Here is a 19435-nt window from a genome sequence, read left to right on the forward strand (position 1 = left end):
AGCAATTTTGTCTCAAAAGAGTATTTTGTCAGAGTACTTTGCATTAATTGTGGATGTTATCTATTTGTACTACACTGCAGTCTGCAGTAGTTCTTTATATATTTGACATTCTTCCGGTTACATTAGTTTAGTTCTCTTGTTAAGTGGGAGATATTTATAATCCTTTTTGTAACCATAAAGTATCATTTAGGACAATTTCACCTACTTAGACTTTGATTTATCCAAAAAAAATGTTTCAAATAGAACATTAAAACTTATAAAGGCAGTGATTGGTGACCAAAAACAAAGTATTACAAGTGATACAATTTTGAATTTTTATCTATCACACAAACTTTACCAAAAACTTTATTAAAAGTTTTATTCTCAGTTTTTTTTTGTACAATTTTCACTTACAATTTTTTCTTACAGTTTTGCACTATTTGGTAACAGCTTATAGTTTCAGCTTACAGCTATTCTGTACAGCTTTGGCTACGTTACCAATCGGAGCCAAAACTTCCACAAGCGGAGAAAAGGGTTGGACTTAAAAGTTTTGCAGGTTTGTCCTGAACGTTTTTTTTTTTTTTTATAGTCCCAACAAAATCAATAATATATCGGCATGCATTTTTTCTGTCACGCTTGTGTTTTCATTTTTGGCTTCATGGGTTTCTTTCATTTATGTCCTGCATACTTTTGCTCATGACTACCACGTGGCATCTCCTTGGAAATCCAAATCCTACTCAGATGGGGGTTGTTATATTACATGATTTACCTTAGTATTTCTTGGTCAACGTATAGGATTCTAGTTGTAGATCAAAAGTTCCAGCTTTAATGAGCCAAAGTTAAAATGGTTACACCGTATTGTTATTTCATAATATGCGTTGTACGGTTGTACATCATGTAAGCAATCTAACTAAGCAGACACAAAAAAATCTTTCTAGACAAGGATACAACCATACTGATCCACGAACCATTACGCAGTAAATTTGATATTTGCTAGATCATTAAACCGTTGTTAGTTTTTTTACTTTGACGTTAAAGCCCAATCTGATGCGGCAAAGAAAAACCCAACACTGATAAGAATACAGAAAAGGCCCATCTTCTACAAGAAGCCCATATATTATTGTCATACGAAGGAAGGAACCTTTAACTACAGTAGACAAGTAGTATATGCTTTTTAGTGCTTTTCATTACTCGGGTTCTCTCCATCCGATATTTGAATATTTCCATATTTTTTTTTCGTACCTTTTTGCTAGTACTGTAGTTAACACTTTACACATTCTCAATTCTTTTAGCTGAAATTGAAAATACATATACTTATAAAAATAAAATAAAAACTATTTCATGAGTTGTCTTATTACTACTACTACTGATTACAAAATAAAAAAAAAAAAATAGATATTGTAAGAAATCAGACAAAATTAGTATTTTTATTTCCGCGTCCGAAATACAAGGTCGTAATATAGAAGAAAAGACAGGGGTAGTATGGGGAAGAAGGTTTATGAATTCAACGTCTAGTTATGATGCTGTCATTTTAATTAAAGTAAATTACTTATTAATTTTCTCAGAGAGAGAGAAAAAAAAAAAAGAAAAGAAAAAACAAATCCCAAAGGTGGGGGGAGGTAAAGGAGGGGGAGAGGGAAGCACGAAGAAAGCCCCGAACAACCAAAAATTTTATAATCTGACAGATAAAGGAAAAACTTTTTCATCGACATTACAACAAATCAAGAATCAGAAACAACGCATTCTCGATTTCACCTTTTTTTTTTTTTTGCTTTTCTGGGGATTGAATCTCGTTTCGAAGCATTCTCGCATTCGCATTGTCGGTGTATCTGTCGGTGTATCGGAGGGGATTAGTTTTAACAAGAAGAGAAGTTCAATGTTGTTGCTCTGAATCCTCAACTTCGATCCATCCATACAGAAAGCAAAAAAGAACATCGAGTTTCTAATAATTCGTTAGACAAATTATGGTAAATGTTTCATTTTCTTTTCTGATTGCATTTTAAATGCGTTTTTGTTTACGATGATAAATGGAGAGGGGTTTATGTTTTCTGATTTGTTTGTCTTGCGTGTTTGACGTTTTATTTTGAATCTGACTCATTGCTGAATTTTTTAGTTTGGCGATTGTGATATTAATATATTTTTTTTTCAATGCTCCTTTGTGCTGTTTTTGAGTCCTGGCAGATATTTTGACTTCAATCCCAGACATGTCTGTTAGTGTTTGGTGTTTAGTCCTTATCTTTGTCTGACATTTAGCTACCAGTGCTTACAGAAACGTTTAGACGTGTAGGTACATTAATGCTGTTTTCGTTACCAGCATCAAATTCTATATGCTATTTTGAAGCTACATGCAAGTTTCTTGATTGTGTTCAAAACGCACTACCGTTCGATTATACTATGCAATCTTGTAAACGTCATGGAAGCTTGAATTTGTTGTTGCAATGTTATTATTTGAGTGATGTTATGTTCTTGTTTACTAACAACATGTTTACATACATACAAGTAAAGGCTTCCTCCCTCGGAATATAATTAAAACAAAGTGACATAACTTCACCAGTTCTTGTTTACATATCTGTTAATGGAGAAACTATTCCCTTTTAACTCCCTTTGTTTTCTGCAGGTTGCTGCCTTCAATCCTGCTGTTGGGTCCCATGTGTGGGTGGAGGACCCCGATGAAGCATGGCTAGATGGTGAAGTTGTTGAGATTAATGGTGACCAGATCAAAGTTCTCTGCACTTCAGGGAAACAAGTATGTGCTTTATTATCCTGCCCTTTTGACTCCGATGGCCTTTTTTCAGATGTTCATTTTTATTAATCATACAAGATACTCACCTCTGCTTTGTGTGTTTGGCTCTGGGACCAAGAGTACCTTTTACGAATTGCTTTTTTCTTCTTTGAAAACACAGGTCGTTGTTAACGCTTCCAATATATATCCAAAAGATGTCGAAGCGCCAGCATCTGGCGTGGAAGATATGACAAGACTGGCTTATTTACATGAACCTGGAGTTCTTCAGAATTTACAATCAAGATATGATATCAATGAAATTTATGTGAGTAACTTCACTGAGATTAATCTTCTTGTATGGTTAAAAACACATGTACTACTCTACATATGTTTATAATGCACAATGGCTACTGAATCCCGTTTTACTTTCAGACATATACAGGAAGCATACTGATTGCTGTTAACCCATTTAGAAGACTTCCGCATCTATATAGTAGCCATATGATGGCTGAATATAAAGGGGCTTCCCTCGGTGAGCTGAGTCCACATCCTTTTGCCGTTGCAGATGCTGCTTATAGGTAATTTAGCACATACTCATTGAAAAATGTTTTGCTTTTTTTTTTTTTTTTTTTAATGTTATCATTGATGTAATTGGTCTGTTTGCTTGGTTTATTCTATTGCAGACAGATGGTTAATGAAGGAGTTAGTCAATCTATCCTGGTTAGCGGAGAAAGTGGTGCTGGTAAAACTGAAAGCACAAAGTTGCTTATGAGATATCTTGCCTACATGGGTGGGAGAGCTGCTGCTGAGGGAAGAAGTGTTGAGCAGAAAGTGTTGGAGGTGAAAAGATGCTTTTTTTTTTCTTTTCTTATTTGATATTTATAGAACAGTCAGATCTTCACCTTATCAGTTATTTCAAATTCAGAGTTTATTTTGCATTAGAAACTTTAGTAAGTAATTAAAAAAGTGATTCTAGTGTCCTAGATTGGCTTATTGCGTTGATCTGTTTCTTATTGCTTATATTTACTTTTCATACAGTCGAATCCTGTTTTAGAAGCCTTTGGAAATGCAAAGACTGTTAGGAACAATAATTCCAGGTAAGGAGGTTTCCTTGTACTTTGCTTTGCATTCTTTCAGTTATTATTATTATTATTATTATTATTTTTTGTTATATGTGAAAAGTTTGAAATATATTGTTTGTGTATTTAATAGTCGATTTGGTAAGTTCGTGGAGATTCAATTTGACGAATCGGGGAGGATATCTGGAGCTGCTATAAGAACTTATTTGTTGGAAAGATCGCGTGTTTGTCAGGTGTCTGATCCCGAAAGAAACTATCATTGTTTCTACATGATTTGTGCTGCACCAGAAGAAGTAAGTTTCCAGATCAATATTAACTTTATAAATAACCAGTGAAGTAGCTGCTGATTCACGGCATACTAAAGTACATCTTATCTCTACTGTCAGGATGTTAAGAGGTTTAAGCTTGGTGATCCCAAGACATACCACTATCTCAATCAGTCTAAGTGTATAGCATTGGATGGTATGAATGATGCGGAGGAATATCATGCAACAAGAAAGGCTATGGATGTCGTTGGGATCAGTACTGAGGAGCAGGTAACTCCATCTGTTGAATTTAGTAAAACCTGGTATATTAACTTGGTCACCAACTTCTTAACATTTCCGGTATGTCGGTAGGATGCAATTTTCCGCGTTGTGGCTTCCATTCTGCATCTGGGGAATATTGAATTTGCTAAAGGAACAGAGATTGATTCATCAATTCCCAGAGATGAAAAATCTTGGTTTCATTTAAGAACCGCCGCCGAGCTTCTCATGTAAGTGGCTTGACTTATAGACTGGAGTGGGTTGCTTCTGTATGTGACTGGAGTCGGCATCCATACTCACACGATCTATTGTTTCAGGTGTGATGAAAAATCACTTGAGGATTCTCTATGCAAGCGTATCATGGTAACTCGTGATGAAACAATCACAAAAACTCTTGATCCAGAAGCAGCTCTTCTTAGCAGAGATGCTTTGGCTAAAATCATGTACTCAAGGTTGTTTGACTGGTGAGTTTCTCTGTTTTCAACTGACGAAACATTCTCAGTAGCTAATTCTCTTCATTGGAAAAAATAAGTGTGAATTGTTTCTCAAACAGAGCTGTTTTATACTAAATAGTTTTCTGTCTATCTAGGCTCGTTGAAAAGATTAATACTCAAATTGGTCAAGATCCTGATTCAAAGTACTTGATTGGTGTTCTGGATATTTATGGATTCGAGAGTTTCAAGACAAACAGGTGCTTAACCGGTATGCCTATTGTTTTCAGATTACATAGATGGGTTTCTTATCAAGAAAAGGTCTACAAAAATTAGAATTCTGGTTGTTTGACTTAACATATGGAGTTTTCAATTTGTCATGTCTTGCTCTTACTTAGTGTTCTATATTGGTATTATCTGTTTCATCGTCAAGGGCGGCAGTGCTGGTTTTAACGTGGACAGTTGAGATTTTTCTATTTCCTATTGTTATTTGAGCTTGTGAGTTTACCCTTCTAAAATGTTATTCGAAACGGGCTATCGTTAGATAATTATATTATACAACTGATGAAACTTATCTGAGGGAAAGTACTCACTATGTTACCGTCAAAATTTATGACCATGTTGGATTCTAGTTTGTTGCAGTTCTTTGTCCCACTGCTTACTGTTGTTTTTTTTGCAGTTTTGAGCAATTTTGCATCAATTTGACTAATGAGAAACTTCAGCAGCACTTTAATCAGGTTCTGATCAAATAACCTCTTTCATTTTCGGCCTTCTGCATTTCTGGAGTTCTGTAGTTTTCTAATTTATTTGACATCATACTATGCAGCACGTCTTTAAAATGGAGCAAGAGGAGTATAAAAAGGAGGAGATCAACTGGAGCTATATTGAGTTTGTTGACAATCAAGATATATTAGACCTAATAGAAAAGGTATCCTGTGATAATCTCTATTTTTTTCATTCATACACAGTGATCCTTGAAATGTCTAACATGTTGTAGAATGCTCTTAAAGCCTCCAAGACACCCAAAATTGTTCTCTTAGTTTTTTCTTAGTGATGCTTTTCTCAACCATAGTTGTGATCGCTATCTGTCTTGTTGTGTCATTGATAATTTTATGTTATGGATCTCGTTTTATTAGTTTCTCATTTTTGGTGTTTGTTTATTTTTTTTTACCTTCAGAAACCCGGAGGTATTATCGCTCTTCTAGATGAAGCTTGGTGAGTTTGAAAACCAATCTAATTTGTTCTGCTTTCAAATTAATTTTCCAACGTTTTTTTCTTTCTAAAGAAATGTATCTGAAGTGATGCTTTCCTTTTGCAGTATGTTTCCTAGATCAACACACGAGACATTTGCTCAGAAGCTATATCAGACATACAAAAACCACAAGCGCTTTACCAAGCCGAAATTGGCTCGCAGTGACTTCACAATTTGTCATTATGCTGGTGATGTGAGCATCTTTTGCTTCTCCGCTGAATTCATTGGTTCAAATGATACGTGAAAAGATATAGAATATAGTCAGTAGTTGGTTTGTAAATATTTCGTTTAACAACCAATGAGGGTTCTTGTTCCAGGTCACGTATCAGACAGAATTTTTTCTAGACAAGAACAAGGATTATGTTATTGCAGAGCATCAAGCGTTATTAAATGCTTCTACATGTTCTTTTGTTGCAAACTTGTTCCCACCATTATCTGACGATTCCAAACAATCAAAGTTTTCCTCTATCGGTACCCGTTTCAAGGTGAGTCTGATTTTTATCTCCACTTTCACATTAGCATGTTTTAATCTGTTTTTTAAAGGTTACAGATTCTATGTTTGTGTTTATTTGCAGCAACAATTGGTATCACTGCTTGAGATTCTCAATACAACGGAGCCACATTATATCAGATGTATAAAGCCTAATAACCTTTTGAAGCCTGGAATCTTTGAGAACCAAAATGTTCTACAGCAATTGCGTTGCGGGGTGCGAATGACATCTCTTTTCAGTTAAATAATCAAGCTTCTCGTGAAAATTATCAATTCCAGAAGAATGATGTTTTTTTGGGTATTGTTCTGACCTCAGGGAGTGATGGAGGCAATCCGGATTAGTTGTGCTGGCTATCCTACTAGGAAGCACTTTGACGAGTTCTTGAACAGATTTGGTATCATTGCTCCACAAGTGTTGGACAAGAAGTAAGATATCTCTTCCTCCTCGGATATCCTTTGAATGCGAGGTCATTTTCAATGACTTGTCTTGCTGACTCCTCTGTTTTTTTCTTTTCTAGTTCTGATGAACCAGCTGCTTGCAAGAAGCTTCTTGATAAGGCCGGACTTGAAGGATATCAGGTAATTACTTTAATCAGCAGAATATTATTTCTCAGTTTCTTCAGTCTGCTTCTATAATGAGTTACCTGAAATTTGGAAGGGTTTATTTTTGTAGATTGGTAAATCAAAGGTCTTTCTTAGGGCCGGACAAATGGCAGACTTGGATACTCGGCGAACTGAAATCTTGGGAAGATCGGCGAGCATTATCCAAAGAAAAGTGCGATCTTATCTTGCGCAGAAAGCTTTTATCCAGCTGCGTATCTCTGCTACACAGATCCAGGCAGTTTGCAGAGGTAATTACTACTCTCTTCAAGACTGTAGACTGTCATCTTCTTCTTGTTTGTCTTTGTTTTTCAGTTTACTTCTAAAACTAACTTTTGGGTCACAATCTTTTCAGGTTATCTTGCTAGAAGTATTTACGAAGGCATGCGTAGGGAATCTGCTGCTTTGAAAATCCAGAGAGACTTGCGTAAGTTTCTGGCTAGGAAAGCTTACACTGAGCTATTTTCTGCTACTATTTCAATTCAAGCGGGTATGCGTGGTATGGTTTCCCGAAAGGAACTGTGTTTCAGAAGGCAGACTAAAGCTGCAACAATAATCCAGGTATGATGTTTTAAAGTTACTGAACACTAGCAAGAAAACCGTCCAATAACAGCGGGACTAATGGTGTTTCTCTGTGTGGCGTTCTAATCGTGACAACACCCGTTTTACAATACAGAGCCGGTGTCGTGTATACTTGGCTCGGCTGCATTACAGAAAACTAAAGAAAGCAGCTATCACGACACAATGTGCATGGAGAGGAAAAGTTGCGCGGAAAGAACTCAAAAACCTTAAGATGGTGAGTTGTGGTTTCTTTCTTCGTTTAGTTTTGCTTCTTTTATCTGACCATCCTAGTACTTGGTCGAAATGAACTATTTTCTGAAGTTGACTTCTTAATATTTTGTTTTGTATGAAAAGTAACACAGTTCTATAATTCATTGGACTCACAGGCTGCTCGAGAAACAGGAGCTCTTCAAGAAGCCAAAAACAAGCTAGAGAAGCAAGTTGAGGAATTGACATGGAGATTACAATTAGAAAAACGAATGAGGGTGAGTTTTTTCTTTCCTTGTCAAATCTACCTCTTACTGCACTGAATCAAAATTGCTAAATTACCCTCTTTTCATTCCCAATGCTGCAGACTGACCTGGAAGAGGCCAAAAAGCAAGAAAATGCAAAATATGAGTCTTCTTTAGAGGAAATACAAAATAAGTTTAAAGAAACTGAGGCATTGCTTGTTAAAGAGCGTGAAGCTGCCAAGAAAGTTTCCGAGGTGCTCCCTATTATTAAGGAGGTTCCTGTAGTTGACCAGGAATTAATGGAGAGACTCACAAATGAAAATGAAAAGTTGAAGGTGAGTCTCGATTGTGGATCTGTAGCTTATCATAGTTAACTGGGGATCCATAAAACCACCAATTGGAAAAGTCTGCTGAAAAGTAATGGTCTCCTCTATATTGCTTGTCTTATGCAGGGGATGGTAAGTTCTCTTGAGGTAAAGATAGATGAAACAGCAAAGGAACTTCAGGAGACAAGCAAGATTAGTCAGGATAGACTAAAGCAAGCGTTGGCGGCAGAATCTAAAGTAGCGAAGTTGAAGACTGCAATGCAGAGGTACTGTTTTGCATAAATTTCTCATTTAGCACTGGTAGTAATATATACTTATCTTGTTCAAACGATTAGCTGATGTTTCATTTTCAGGCTTGAAGAGAAGATTTCAGACATGGAAGCCGAGAAACAAATTATGCTTCAGCAAACGATCTTAAACACGACTGCGAAAACTGTAACAGGGCATCCTCCAACTGCAACTATTAAGGTAGAATGTTTCTTTGATACTAAAATATATGTGCCTGATGTTTAACTTTTTGTTGATTCCTGTTTGCAGAATCTGGAAAATGGACACCGTACAAACTTGGAAAACCAATTCAATGTAGGATAGTTCTTCCAAAATAACATCTTGATCTCTTGGATTTCTCATATCTTTTTCTTTTGCATTTTCTGTTGGTTGATTCATCTGAGGAATATACTTTTCCAGGAAGCTGAGTTCGATGGAAATGCTGCGAGATCTGCTGCAGAACGTCAACTTGTACGGGCCAATCACTTTATACTATATATGCAAACAGTTTTACTACGTATTTCCGTTAAACTGATTTACTCTATCTCTGCAGGAGAATGTTGATACTCTCATTAACTGTGTCAAGGAAAACATCGGTTTCAGTAATGGGAAACCTATTGCTGCATTTACAATATACAAGTGTCTTCTTCACTGGAAGTGCTTTGAATCAGAGAAGACTAGTGCGTTTGATCGTCTTATTGAGATGATTGGTTCCGCGATTGAGGTAAATTGATCTGCATTTTTTTGGCATTATGAAGATACTGATATGTCCCAAATGAGGATTCTTGTGTATGTTTTAACAACTTTTTGTTGACTGTTTTTGTCAGTTACTAATCCCTAGGTATAGAAATAATTATTTGCGTGACAAACCTGATTTTACCTTAGTTAAATTGGAAGTTTTAACTGCTCTACTGAAATTTTATCTTTTCAGAATGAAGATGACAATAGTCATTTGGCATATTGGTTGACAAACACATCAGCACTACTGTTTTTACTTCAAAAAAGTCTTAAAACTGGTGGCACTGGAACAACTGCAAGCAAGAAGCCGCCTATCACAACTTCCTTGTTTGGAAGAATGGCCTTGGTATATAAACTTTTATGTTAGTAGAGCTTTTTGACGAATCTTTTACTTTCAATGTCAAGAATGTTAACTATTCTTTCCCTTATCGGTAACCAGAGTTTCCGCTCTTCACCAAACCTTGCTGCTGCGGCTGAAGCTGCTGCTCTTGCGGTGATCCGCCCAGTGGAGGCAAAATACCCGGCTCTGCTTTTCAAGCAACAGCTTGCAGCATATGTAGAGAAAATATTTGGGATGATTAGGGATAACTTGAAGAAAGAGCTCTCAGCTTTAATATCTCTGTGCATTCAGGTTTTCATTGACGTCTCTATTTTTTTTCCCTGTCTTTATGTTGTATCCTAAGGCTGTGGCCACTGGCTTTCAGGCACCGAGAATTTCAAAAGGAGGGATGCAAAGATCTGGTAGGTCTGTTGGAAAAGATTCCCCTGCTATTCACTGGCAGAGCATTATTGATGGTCTCAATTTGCTTCTTGCCATAATGAAAGAAAACTATGTAAGGAAATAGTAAAACTACCATGACACTGATCTGTTTTCAACTCCTTAAATTCTCATATGTTTGATGGTTTACAGGTTCCCTTGGTACTCATCCAAAAGTTACACACTCAAACTTTCTCGTTCATCAATGTGCAACTGTTTAACAGGTAAATAATACTTGAAAGCTACATTTAACGGTTTCTACGCACTTTTTTACCGATACTTGTCCCTGTTCAAGTTGAACACAAGAAATCTACAGTAAACTAAACAAAGTGACTGTTTTTATTGCCCAATTTCCTTCTGAAGGCTAGACCATAGTCCACAGTTTTCTTACTTTTTTTTCCCTTAACATCTTCAAACAGCCTTCTACTGCGTAAAGAGTGCTGTACATTCAGTAATGGAGAATTTGTAAAGTCTGGGCTTGCAGAGCTAGAGTTGTGGTGCGGCCAAGTCAATGAAGTATAGAAACTTTCTCAAAGCTTTCTTAATTATAGAAACTTTCTTTCGTCTCATTATATCATTTAAATTCATTCTTTGACTTTGCAGTATGCTGGGCCATCTTGGGATGAACTGAAACACATCAGACAAGCTGTTGGGTTCCTGGTATGTTTTACCCTCTTGATGAACTCTGACTATGCTTCCAAAGAAACTGATTAACTGCTGATAATTGTGTTTTATTTTGGTTTGTTCTGTGATAAGACTGAATAGTCTCTCGTAACAATCTCTGCATACTTTATAATTTGTACTTATTAGACTACTGTTATAGTCCAATATCTGAAAGACTCAAACCTTGGCTACTGCTTTCGTTAGATTACTGAAACCAAACATTCTTGTACACAATCTTATGTCGATCTATATGGGTAGTGTAGTTATTCTTAGTCTCAACTGACTTCCCTTAAACCATACTAATAGCTCTCTTCTCCTCGTTCCTCTTCAGGTTATCCACCAAAAGTACAGAGTGTCATATGATGATATAGTACATGATCTTTGCCCGGTAAAGCTCCTTCTTAGTATCTACAAACATGTTTTGAGGATACTCTTTACTGGCTTAGACTCGTTATTTAATCGTTTTCTTGATTCAATTTATTCCAGATCCTTAGTGTCCAACAACTTTACCGGATATGCACATTATACTGGGACGACTGCTATAACACCCGAAGTGTGTCTCAAGAGGTATCTAACTGAAAAAGATAAATATAATTTTTAGGGTCAATTTCAACCCCTTTTTAAGATGCTGAGCAAAGTGTAAACCTCTATCACAGGTAATATCGAGCATGCGTGCGCTCATGACAGAGGAATCCAACGATGCAGACAGCAATTCCTTCTTGTTGGATGATAATTCCAGGTAACTCTCTCGCGAGATTTGATAAGCTTAAGTATCAGTAAATAGTAAAAAGTAAAAAACCATAACGGGATGATCTTTCTGTCTTTGCTGCAGCATACCCTTCTCAATCGACGAAATATCCAGTTCGATGCACGAAAAAGACTTTGCGAGTGTAAAACCGGCTAAAGAGCTTCTGGAAAATCCAGACTTCGTATTCTTGCACTAGTTCCTTGGAATAGAGAAAGCTCAGATTCTAAAAGCTCTTCCTCTATTTTTTTAGTCTGAGGTAGAGAGAGGTGCCTTCTTGAACCAAAAGGAATGAAGATTACAAAAGTGTAAATTTTTACTTGTTGTGGGGTTGTTTCTTGCAAACACCTCTTGTGATTCTCTCAGCAATTCATTCTTTTATTATTTTGACCCCATTACAAAAGTTTTCTTCGTTTTTAGACCCAACATTATACGTTATAGTATTTGTTTTGTTAATTCTTTTCCCAAGCTCTTATTATGTCCAATTTAGTGACTGTGTGATGAAAGATCCTTAATTTTCTGTACAGAATTAATGTAATTTCACTTTTTTATAAATCTTGTCTCTTGCAGTAAGTACATTTTTCGATATTTTCTTCTTTATAAAAATGTAATAGTAAGACTGTCATTCTATTAGAAAAGTATACCATACTCGTAGCAGTAAATACAAAAGAACAGTTAAAGTTTATAGGGTCTGAAGTTACAAATTCATATGCAAATCAAAATGCTCCTAAAGTTAAAAGAATTGCAAATTTTATTAATTAATTAGTAATATAATTTCATAGTGGGGGCATTTTCAGAAATATTTATATTTGTAAGAAAAAAGAATAAAAAAAAGGGTTACGAGAAAAACCAAACCCTTTCGAGAGACTTGGATAAAAAAAACCTTACGCACCATATTCTTCTCTTCTCCTTCTTCATCTTCATCTTCATCTTCAAGCAGCGCCGCTTTCTCACTCTGTTATCTCCTTCTTCGATTTCTCCCGGTCGTTGATCGTTCGCATAACTCAGGTTCGTTTTCGATCTCAAATTACATCGTCTTAGGAGAAATGAAGTTAAGATTTGATAAACCTAATTTGTTCCCATTTCTATCGTTGAAACTTCACTTAGATTAGTTCTGGGATCTAATCGTAATAGATTTTGTATCGAACTTAGGTAACTGAACCCTGGGTATGAAATTTTGGTTTCGAATTGGTGAGGCTGGTGTAGAAACCCTAATCTCGTTGATGTAGAAACCCTGCGAAACGGTTTTGTGATATCAAGTAGTTTCTTTAAATTGAGCGACTCTGATTGATTCCCGGTTTGGAAGCAGGAGAAGAACCTTCAATCTTTCAATAATGTCTAGGAACAAGGGTTTGGCTGAGCAAGATCTTAAAAAATTGGATGTAACTACGCTTCATCCTTTGTCTCCTGAAGTCATTTCTCGCCAGGCTACTATAAATATAGGTAATTTTGTTGAGTTTCGTTTGACATTCCACTCGTGCTCCTTGGTCTTTTACATTAGTTGATGTCAGATGTACTTACTAACCATGCATAAAAGCTAAAGATGATAGTGTTATATATCAGGGACCATTGGGCATGTCGCTCATGGAAAGTCCACTGTTGTGAAAGCTATTTCTGGTGTACAGGTATATAATAACTATGCTTTCCCCCTTTTCACAGTTCAAAAAGCACAAGTATTAATTTGAATCTATGCTATATATTTTAGTCACCAGAGGCTCATCCATTGGACTGACAAACATCATCTGTGTGATTTCCTTCTCTTGTGCAGACTGTTCGTTTTAAGAATGAATTGGAGCGTAACATTACCATTAAGCTTGGATATGCAAATGCCAAGATCTACAAATGTGAGGATGAGAAATGCCCTAGACCAATGTGCTACAAGTGAGTCCTTCCTTGCAACAGTTTTGTTCTATCTTCTTCTTCTTCTACTATGAGCTTTCTCTCGGAGTCTAACAATTTTCTGTTGTTTTAGGGCCTACGGAAGTGGAAAGGAAGACACCCCAAATTGTGATGTCCCCGGATTTGAGAACTCCAAGATGAAACTGTTGAGGCATGTGTCTTTCGTGGATTGCCCGGTATGATGATCAGTACTATTTTCAATTGATAGTATAAGCATTTCCGGTGTCAATGGGCTGTGTGTATTATTGATGTTGTTCCACCCCTCCTGCATGCTTTTGGGTCTCTCATTCAGTTGGGTGGAGGGTTTAAGAGTGAGGGTTTATGGAGAAGTATTCATTGATACTTTCATTCATTGCTTTTCTTTTCTCTAATTCATTCTTGTTGAATGTATTCATTGTTCTATTCGTCAGGGACACGATATTCTCATGGCAACCATGCTCAATGGAGCAGCCATCATGGATGGTGCACTACTCTTAATCGCTGCAAATGAGACCTGTCCGCAACCACAAACGTCTGAACATCTTGCTGCCGTTGAGATTATGCAACTTAAGCATATCATTATCCTTCAGAACAAGATTGATCTTATTCAAGAGAACGTTGCCATTAATCAGCACGAGGCAATCCAGAAATTCATAATGGTTCGATTTTCTTATCTCTGTAGTGTTTGTTGTTGCATCATCATTTCATCAGTTGGTTAAGCTAAGGGCAGGGGTTAACTTGGTTCCCAAATTTTCTACACGTCATGTCACAGAACACTGTTGCTGATGGTGCTCCTATCGTCCCCGTCTCAGCACAACTGAAATACAACATTGATGTTGTGTGCGAGTACATTGTCAAGAAGATCCCTATCCCTGAAAGGAATTTTGTGTCACCGCCAAATATGATAGTGATTCGATCATTTGATGTCAACAAGCCTGGTTATGAGGTTGACGAGATTAAAGGTGGAGTTGCTGGTGGAAGTATCCTCCGGGTATCTATTCTTTCTCTCTCTCTCCCTTGCTGTGCTTCTAAGTATATCAAGCTTTATATGGTGTGTAATTTATCCAGTGTGATCAGTGTCTCTAACTACATCTATATTGTAGGGTGTTTTGAAAGTCAACCAATTAATCGAAATACGACCTGGTATTGTTAGTAAAGACGAGCGTGGCAACTCAAAATGCACTCCAATTTACTCTCGTATAATATCACTCTACGCGGAACAGAATGAGCTTCAGTATGCAGTTCCCGGAGGGCTAATAGGAGTTGGAACAACAATGGACCCAACACTTACTCGTGCTGATCGATTAGTTGGTCAAGTCCTTGGTGAAATCGGTTCACTTCCTGATGTCTTTGTTGAACTCGAGGTATTATAAACAGCAACTGATGTTCGTTTATACACTAAAAGGTTTTTTTGTCAGTTGGTAGTTGATTCGTGGTTTATGTAAAATCGTTAGGTGAACTTCTTTCTTCTACGGCGTTTGTTGGGAGTGAGAACAAAGGGATCAGAGAAACAAGGGAAAGTGTCAAAGCTAACAAAAGGAGAGATTCTGATGCTCAACATTGGCTCTATGTCTACCGGAGCCAAAGTTGTTGGAGTTAAAAATGATCTGGCTAAACTGCAACTGACCGCACCGGTTTGTACCAGCAAAGGAGAGAAAGTGGCTCTAAGCCGACGTGTGGAAAAGCATTGGCGTTTGATTGGGTGGGGTCAGATTCAAGCTGGAACCACCATTGAAGTTCCTCCTTCACCTTTCTAAGCTCTGTGCTATTTTTGTTTTCTTAGTGTTTTTCTGTTTGCTGGAAAAAAATTTATTTGACCCCTCAGAAGATAATAAAACTCTTTTTTTCGTGTGGGGGGTTTTGGAGGGAACCTCTTTGCGGATTGAATCATCTTCCAACAGTACCTGATTTTAGTTTCTCTTGTTTCTGTTATTTTGATAGATATTACTAAATTTTGTTGTCTCTTTTCTTTGAAAATTTATTTTTGTTAACAACACGCAAAATCTCAAAACCTATACCTAATCCAGAAAAAAAAGGTATCAACTTCGTAAGGATATATCAGGAGCTAATAGATACGAATCACTAAACAAATATTACTCTCTAGTGTCTAAAGAGATTTGTTTGTTAGCATCGTGAGCGACAGAAGGAGTGTTGAGTGTTTTTAGCTACCATTGTGTATGGTGTGGGTTACTGCTGCACATTCAATTAAAAATAAATACTTACGAAACAACTAAAGGATGTACAAGGGATTCGTACTGTTACAATGCATTGATCACACGGTACTCATATCGGGAATGAGCAAAGAACATAGAAAGGAAGAGGCGTTGAATCTTAATGCAGCGTGTGAAGATATGATAAATTGGTGGATGGAATAAGAGAGAGAGAGGAAGAGAAGTGCGAGGGAGGATCAGGACGGTGATGATCAATGCGGTGGCCCATAAATTTAAACATTGCTGAGAATCTGAAACCGTCTCACCATCACAGAGGCTTCTATTGTTGACTTACAAAACTGAAACGACGTCGTTACCACGAATCATCCAAACGACATCGTTTTCACGAAAATAATAATGCGTCTCTAATAAGCCCGTCTCATGACAGTCCCAAGGACGCAGAGGTCAACAACAAAACCGCAGTGAAGACAAGGAGAACAATCCTCGTTACATCATTATTTATTCCAGATCAAGTGATAAAAAATGACAGTAAATTATTATATTGGCTCCTTGTTGACAATAACATCAAACATAGGCACCGAAACAAACACATTTATTTTTAAGGAAATTGATAAAAAAAAAAAAAAAAAAAAAAAAAAACTAAACACTGGAAGTGAAATTGAAGTTGGCGCAGTTAGTGCGACGGCCCAATAAGGTAGAACTAAACCCAAATCTGTTGCTCGCCAAATCAAATTCAACCAAGTTATCCTCCAACTGGAATCCTCCGATCACCACAGAGGTTCTGGCGTTGACTCCTCCGTCAACGAAGCCCAAACAGATGACGTCATCTCTGACACTCACCATCGAGTTGGCTCCGAAGATCCTCCACACGACGTCGTTGCTGTGAAGCACTAGCTGGATCTCCGGCACGGCGTACCCCAAGCGCGTGACGCCGACGTTCTTAGTGCTGAAACACGCGCCGAACGGTTTCACGGACGCTACTCTGGTGATGTTCCTCGCCGCTGCTTGTCTAACGAACTCCGACGTAAAGGCTTTATAGATGGATGACTCCATCACCGTGTAAGGATCCACGGAGCTGATTTTGGTTCCTCCGAATCCGGTACTGTTAATCTTCAAAAGCCTCGGACTGATCGGAACTGTTTTATCGACGATCTTAATCGCCGTCACGCCGATGAAATACTCTGAGGATTTCTCACCTTGCGAAAACGCAGAAGCGGTGCTCACCGGATTGATGAGAAGCGGCGTCGTTTGGAGGCCTGAGATCTCGATTCCGGGAAGGAAAACGTAAGGTCCGTTGCCGAAGAAGGCGACGCCTTTACCGGAAGTAAGACAAACGGCGAACTTGCGGTTGAAGCTAAACGCGGCGGCGAATTGCGAGGGTAAGCCGATGTTGTGACGTCCCATTCCCGCCATACCAACGGCTCCTTTAGCGAGTCCTTCAAGAAGAAAGGTTGAACCACAAACGAAGATTAGATTGGGGATTTTAACAACCCGACCCGGATTGGATCCGTCAGTGGATTGGATCGAGACGGCGTCTAGAGCAAGTTCGCCGGAAGTAGCGGTTCCGGTGACGGTGTTATCAGGAATAGCGCCGCAAGTGTTGTTACTACAGCCAGGTCTGGGAGGGGAGAAGCATGTGCCGCAGCTGGTGGAGCCTGCGCGTGAGCAGACGGCGGAGTGGCAGCGAGGGGAGCGGTAACTGGTGGAGACGTAGCCTTTGTCACAGTCGACCCAGAGATCTCGACCGCCGAGGTCGAAGACGAGGGAAGCGGGGACGAGAGGTGTGCGTTGGTTGATGACGGTTGTGTATTGGAGGGTAGATTGGTCTTTTGTCACTGGGAGAATGAGAGCTTTGGGTCGGAATGATGATGTTTGAGCAGATGATGATGATGACGAGAGTGAAAAGACGAAGAGAAGGAGGACGGAGAAGATGGACGCCATTGTTAAGAGGTGAAGGTGATATACGATTGAGAGATAAAGAAGAGAATTGGTGTGTCCGTGTATTTATAGGCGCGGCAAGGTTTTCTTTTTTGTTGGTTTGTGTGTCGGCTAATTTGAATAAAAAATAAATAAATGTTGTACGTTTATTTTGACTTTCAATATGCTCAAGGCAAATACGATTTCGTGATATTGCTTCTAATTATCTGAAAATGACACAAATCAAATCTATAGTTTTACTAATAGGGTTATTTATTTAGTAGACAAAAGAATTCTGTTTAATGTTTGTGTCTTAACGTTTTTGGTAATAGTAGTCTTTGTTTTACTCTGTTTTAAGTGAATTTAATTTTACTACAGTGTTTTAGTTTCGTTAATTTTTTTTTTCTTCACTACTACTGTTTTGGTATCGATCTTTGGTACTAAACAGAGAGAGAGGAGAAGCAAAAAAAGGTTGGTGATGAAATAAGTGCCAGGTGGGTCGTGGACTCGTCGGGGGATGCCTTTCTTGACTTTTCCTCCTTTCTTTCTGGATTTGCTTTCGTTTTCACAACTAATAAATTTGTCAGTCTCCTCCTCGATTATTGAATGAGTATATTTTTGTTATTCTATAGTATTCAATTATTATGTACTGTTATAGATTACTACTCCCGACAAGTCCACAGATTACTAATTTACTATCTAATTTAACGATCATTTTCCATTAAAAAACAAAAAATAATCCTTTCGATCAACTCTTATCGATATCGAAAATTCCACGGTTTTGAATTCTGTGTTACCACTCTCTTCTTGGATCATAAGATAAGAAGGTCATTACACAGTCTTTGTGTTGCTATTGTATTCAAGTCATGCATAGCAATACATCAAAGTCATTTCACATTAGTTATCCAGTTTATAAGACATGTAATTGTTTACCCAAATATTCTTTTTATGTTTTTAAGTATCTCATATGCATGTCGAATCAAGCTAATGCTTATTCATATAGAGTGTCAGATTACGAACAAACCAACCATTAATTAATATAAAGTACTACTATACTTTTGTCCCGACCTTTTTCAAGTCAAAGAACATATTATATAGTTGGACATTCTTTCTTATAATAACAGTACGTTTACAAAAAAAAAAAAAAAAGAAGAAGATTAGTATTATTATTATATGATTAAAACCGACGAACACATTAATCGGAACACTGATTTTGGGGTCACGTCAGTGAATGGATAGATTTGCTAAAGAATAAAAATTCGTTACTAGCGTAATATCGTACGCAATCACATATCTAATAGGCTATCAAGTAGTAGTATTAAAATTTTATTGTCTTTGTATCTAAAAAGTCAAACAAATCAACATCCGTTTGGTTATATATATTTCGTAATTATTATCTAAACGTTTTCAAGATAAACGTTTTCAAGATAAGCGTCTCATATCAGACAGATACTAGATATCAAATGGGTTATTCTTCTTGACAACTTTTGCAATTATGACATCATTACGGGCGTCAATTCGACCTGGTATTTTTACCAAAGACTCAAAATGCAATCCATTTTACTCTCGTATAATTTAATTCACTCTAAGCGGAGCAGGGTGAGCTTTGCAGTTCCTGGAGGTGTAATAGGAGTTGGGACAACAATGGACCCAACTCTTACTCGTGATGGTCGATTCACTTCCTGAGAGGTTCTTCTGTTGCTGGAAAGTTTATTTGACCCCTCAAAAGATAATATATCTCTTTGTGAAAGAATCATCTTCCAATAGTACCTGATTAGTGATTTGTTACTAGTTTTCCTTGTTTCTGTTGCGTTATTAACACTTTACTTGATGATACTTTTGAGTTTTGACACTAAACTTTTAAGAATTGTTTGCGTAATTAA

General features: G+C 37.4%; 2 protein-coding genes and 1 pseudogene across 6 annotated transcripts; 2 read left to right on the forward strand and 1 right to left on the reverse strand.

Annotated features, from left to right (window-relative positions):
• The first annotated feature begins 1516 nt into the window (after positions 1-1516).
• LOC104778553 (myosin-8-like) lies at positions 1517-12141 on the forward strand. 3 transcript variants are annotated; one of them, XM_087507825.1, is made up of 39 exons: positions 1517-1946; positions 2597-2725; positions 2883-3026; positions 3134-3279; positions 3385-3541; positions 3740-3798; positions 3914-4073; positions 4167-4316; positions 4398-4534; positions 4622-4768; positions 4894-4995; positions 5415-5472; positions 5562-5663; positions 5913-5950; positions 6054-6180; positions 6305-6472; positions 6563-6694; positions 6794-6903; positions 6996-7056; positions 7151-7328; positions 7433-7638; positions 7754-7873; positions 8025-8123; positions 8213-8425; positions 8543-8682; positions 8770-8884; positions 8954-8998; positions 9104-9154; positions 9237-9407; positions 9615-9767; positions 9861-10052; positions 10126-10254; positions 10332-10402; positions 10598-10694; positions 10782-10838; positions 11173-11229; positions 11328-11408; positions 11498-11580; positions 11674-12141. In XM_087507825.1, exons 1-39 carry the CDS (start codon positions 1944-1946, stop codon positions 11783-11785), a joined length of 4500 nt encoding a protein of 1499 aa, XP_087363951.1. In that variant the 5' UTR covers positions 1517-1943; the 3' UTR covers positions 11786-12141. The 3 variants fall into 3 exon arrangements, with proteins under 3 accessions (XP_087363951.1, XP_019098805.2, XP_087363953.1); XM_019243260.2 differs by lacking the exons at positions 1517-1946; positions 2597-2725; positions 2883-3026; ... (5 more) ...; positions 4398-4534; positions 4622-4768 and having other exon boundaries at positions 4925-5006; XM_087507827.1 differs by lacking the exons at positions 1517-1946; positions 2597-2725; positions 2883-3026; ... (13 more) ...; positions 6563-6694; positions 6794-6903 and having other exon boundaries at positions 7136-7328.
• Positions 12142-12309: 168 nt separating this feature from the next.
• Positions 12310-15416, forward strand: LOC104761739 (eukaryotic translation initiation factor 2 subunit gamma). Of its 2 annotated transcripts, none has more exons than XM_010484856.3 (9): positions 12310-12594; positions 12896-13029; positions 13150-13211; positions 13355-13467; positions 13559-13661; positions 13896-14123; positions 14237-14455; positions 14568-14828; positions 14919-15416. In XM_010484856.3, exons 2-9 carry the CDS (start codon positions 12921-12923, stop codon positions 15219-15221), a joined length of 1398 nt encoding a protein of 465 aa, XP_010483158.2. In that variant the 5' UTR covers positions 12310-12594; positions 12896-12920; the 3' UTR covers positions 15222-15416. The 2 variants fall into 2 exon arrangements, with proteins under 2 accessions (XP_010483158.2, XP_087363954.1); XM_087507828.1 differs by having other exon boundaries at positions 12420-12594; positions 12739-13029.
• A 681-nt stretch (positions 15417-16097) lies between these two features.
• LOC104761771 (putative aspartic proteinase GIP2 pseudogene) lies at positions 16098-17754 on the reverse strand (annotated as a pseudogene). Its single transcript, XR_015594883.1, has one exon. The product of XR_015594883.1 is annotated as a putative aspartic proteinase GIP2 pseudogene (transcript).
• Positions 17755-19435: the final 1681 nt, after the last annotated feature.

The sequence above is a fragment of the Camelina sativa genome, chromosome 3, assembly GCF_030686135.1.
Source record: "Camelina sativa cultivar CO46 ecotype springtype chromosome 3, ASM3068613v1".
In the NCBI taxonomy this organism is placed as follows: domain Eukaryota; kingdom Viridiplantae; phylum Streptophyta; class Magnoliopsida; order Brassicales; family Brassicaceae; genus Camelina; species Camelina sativa.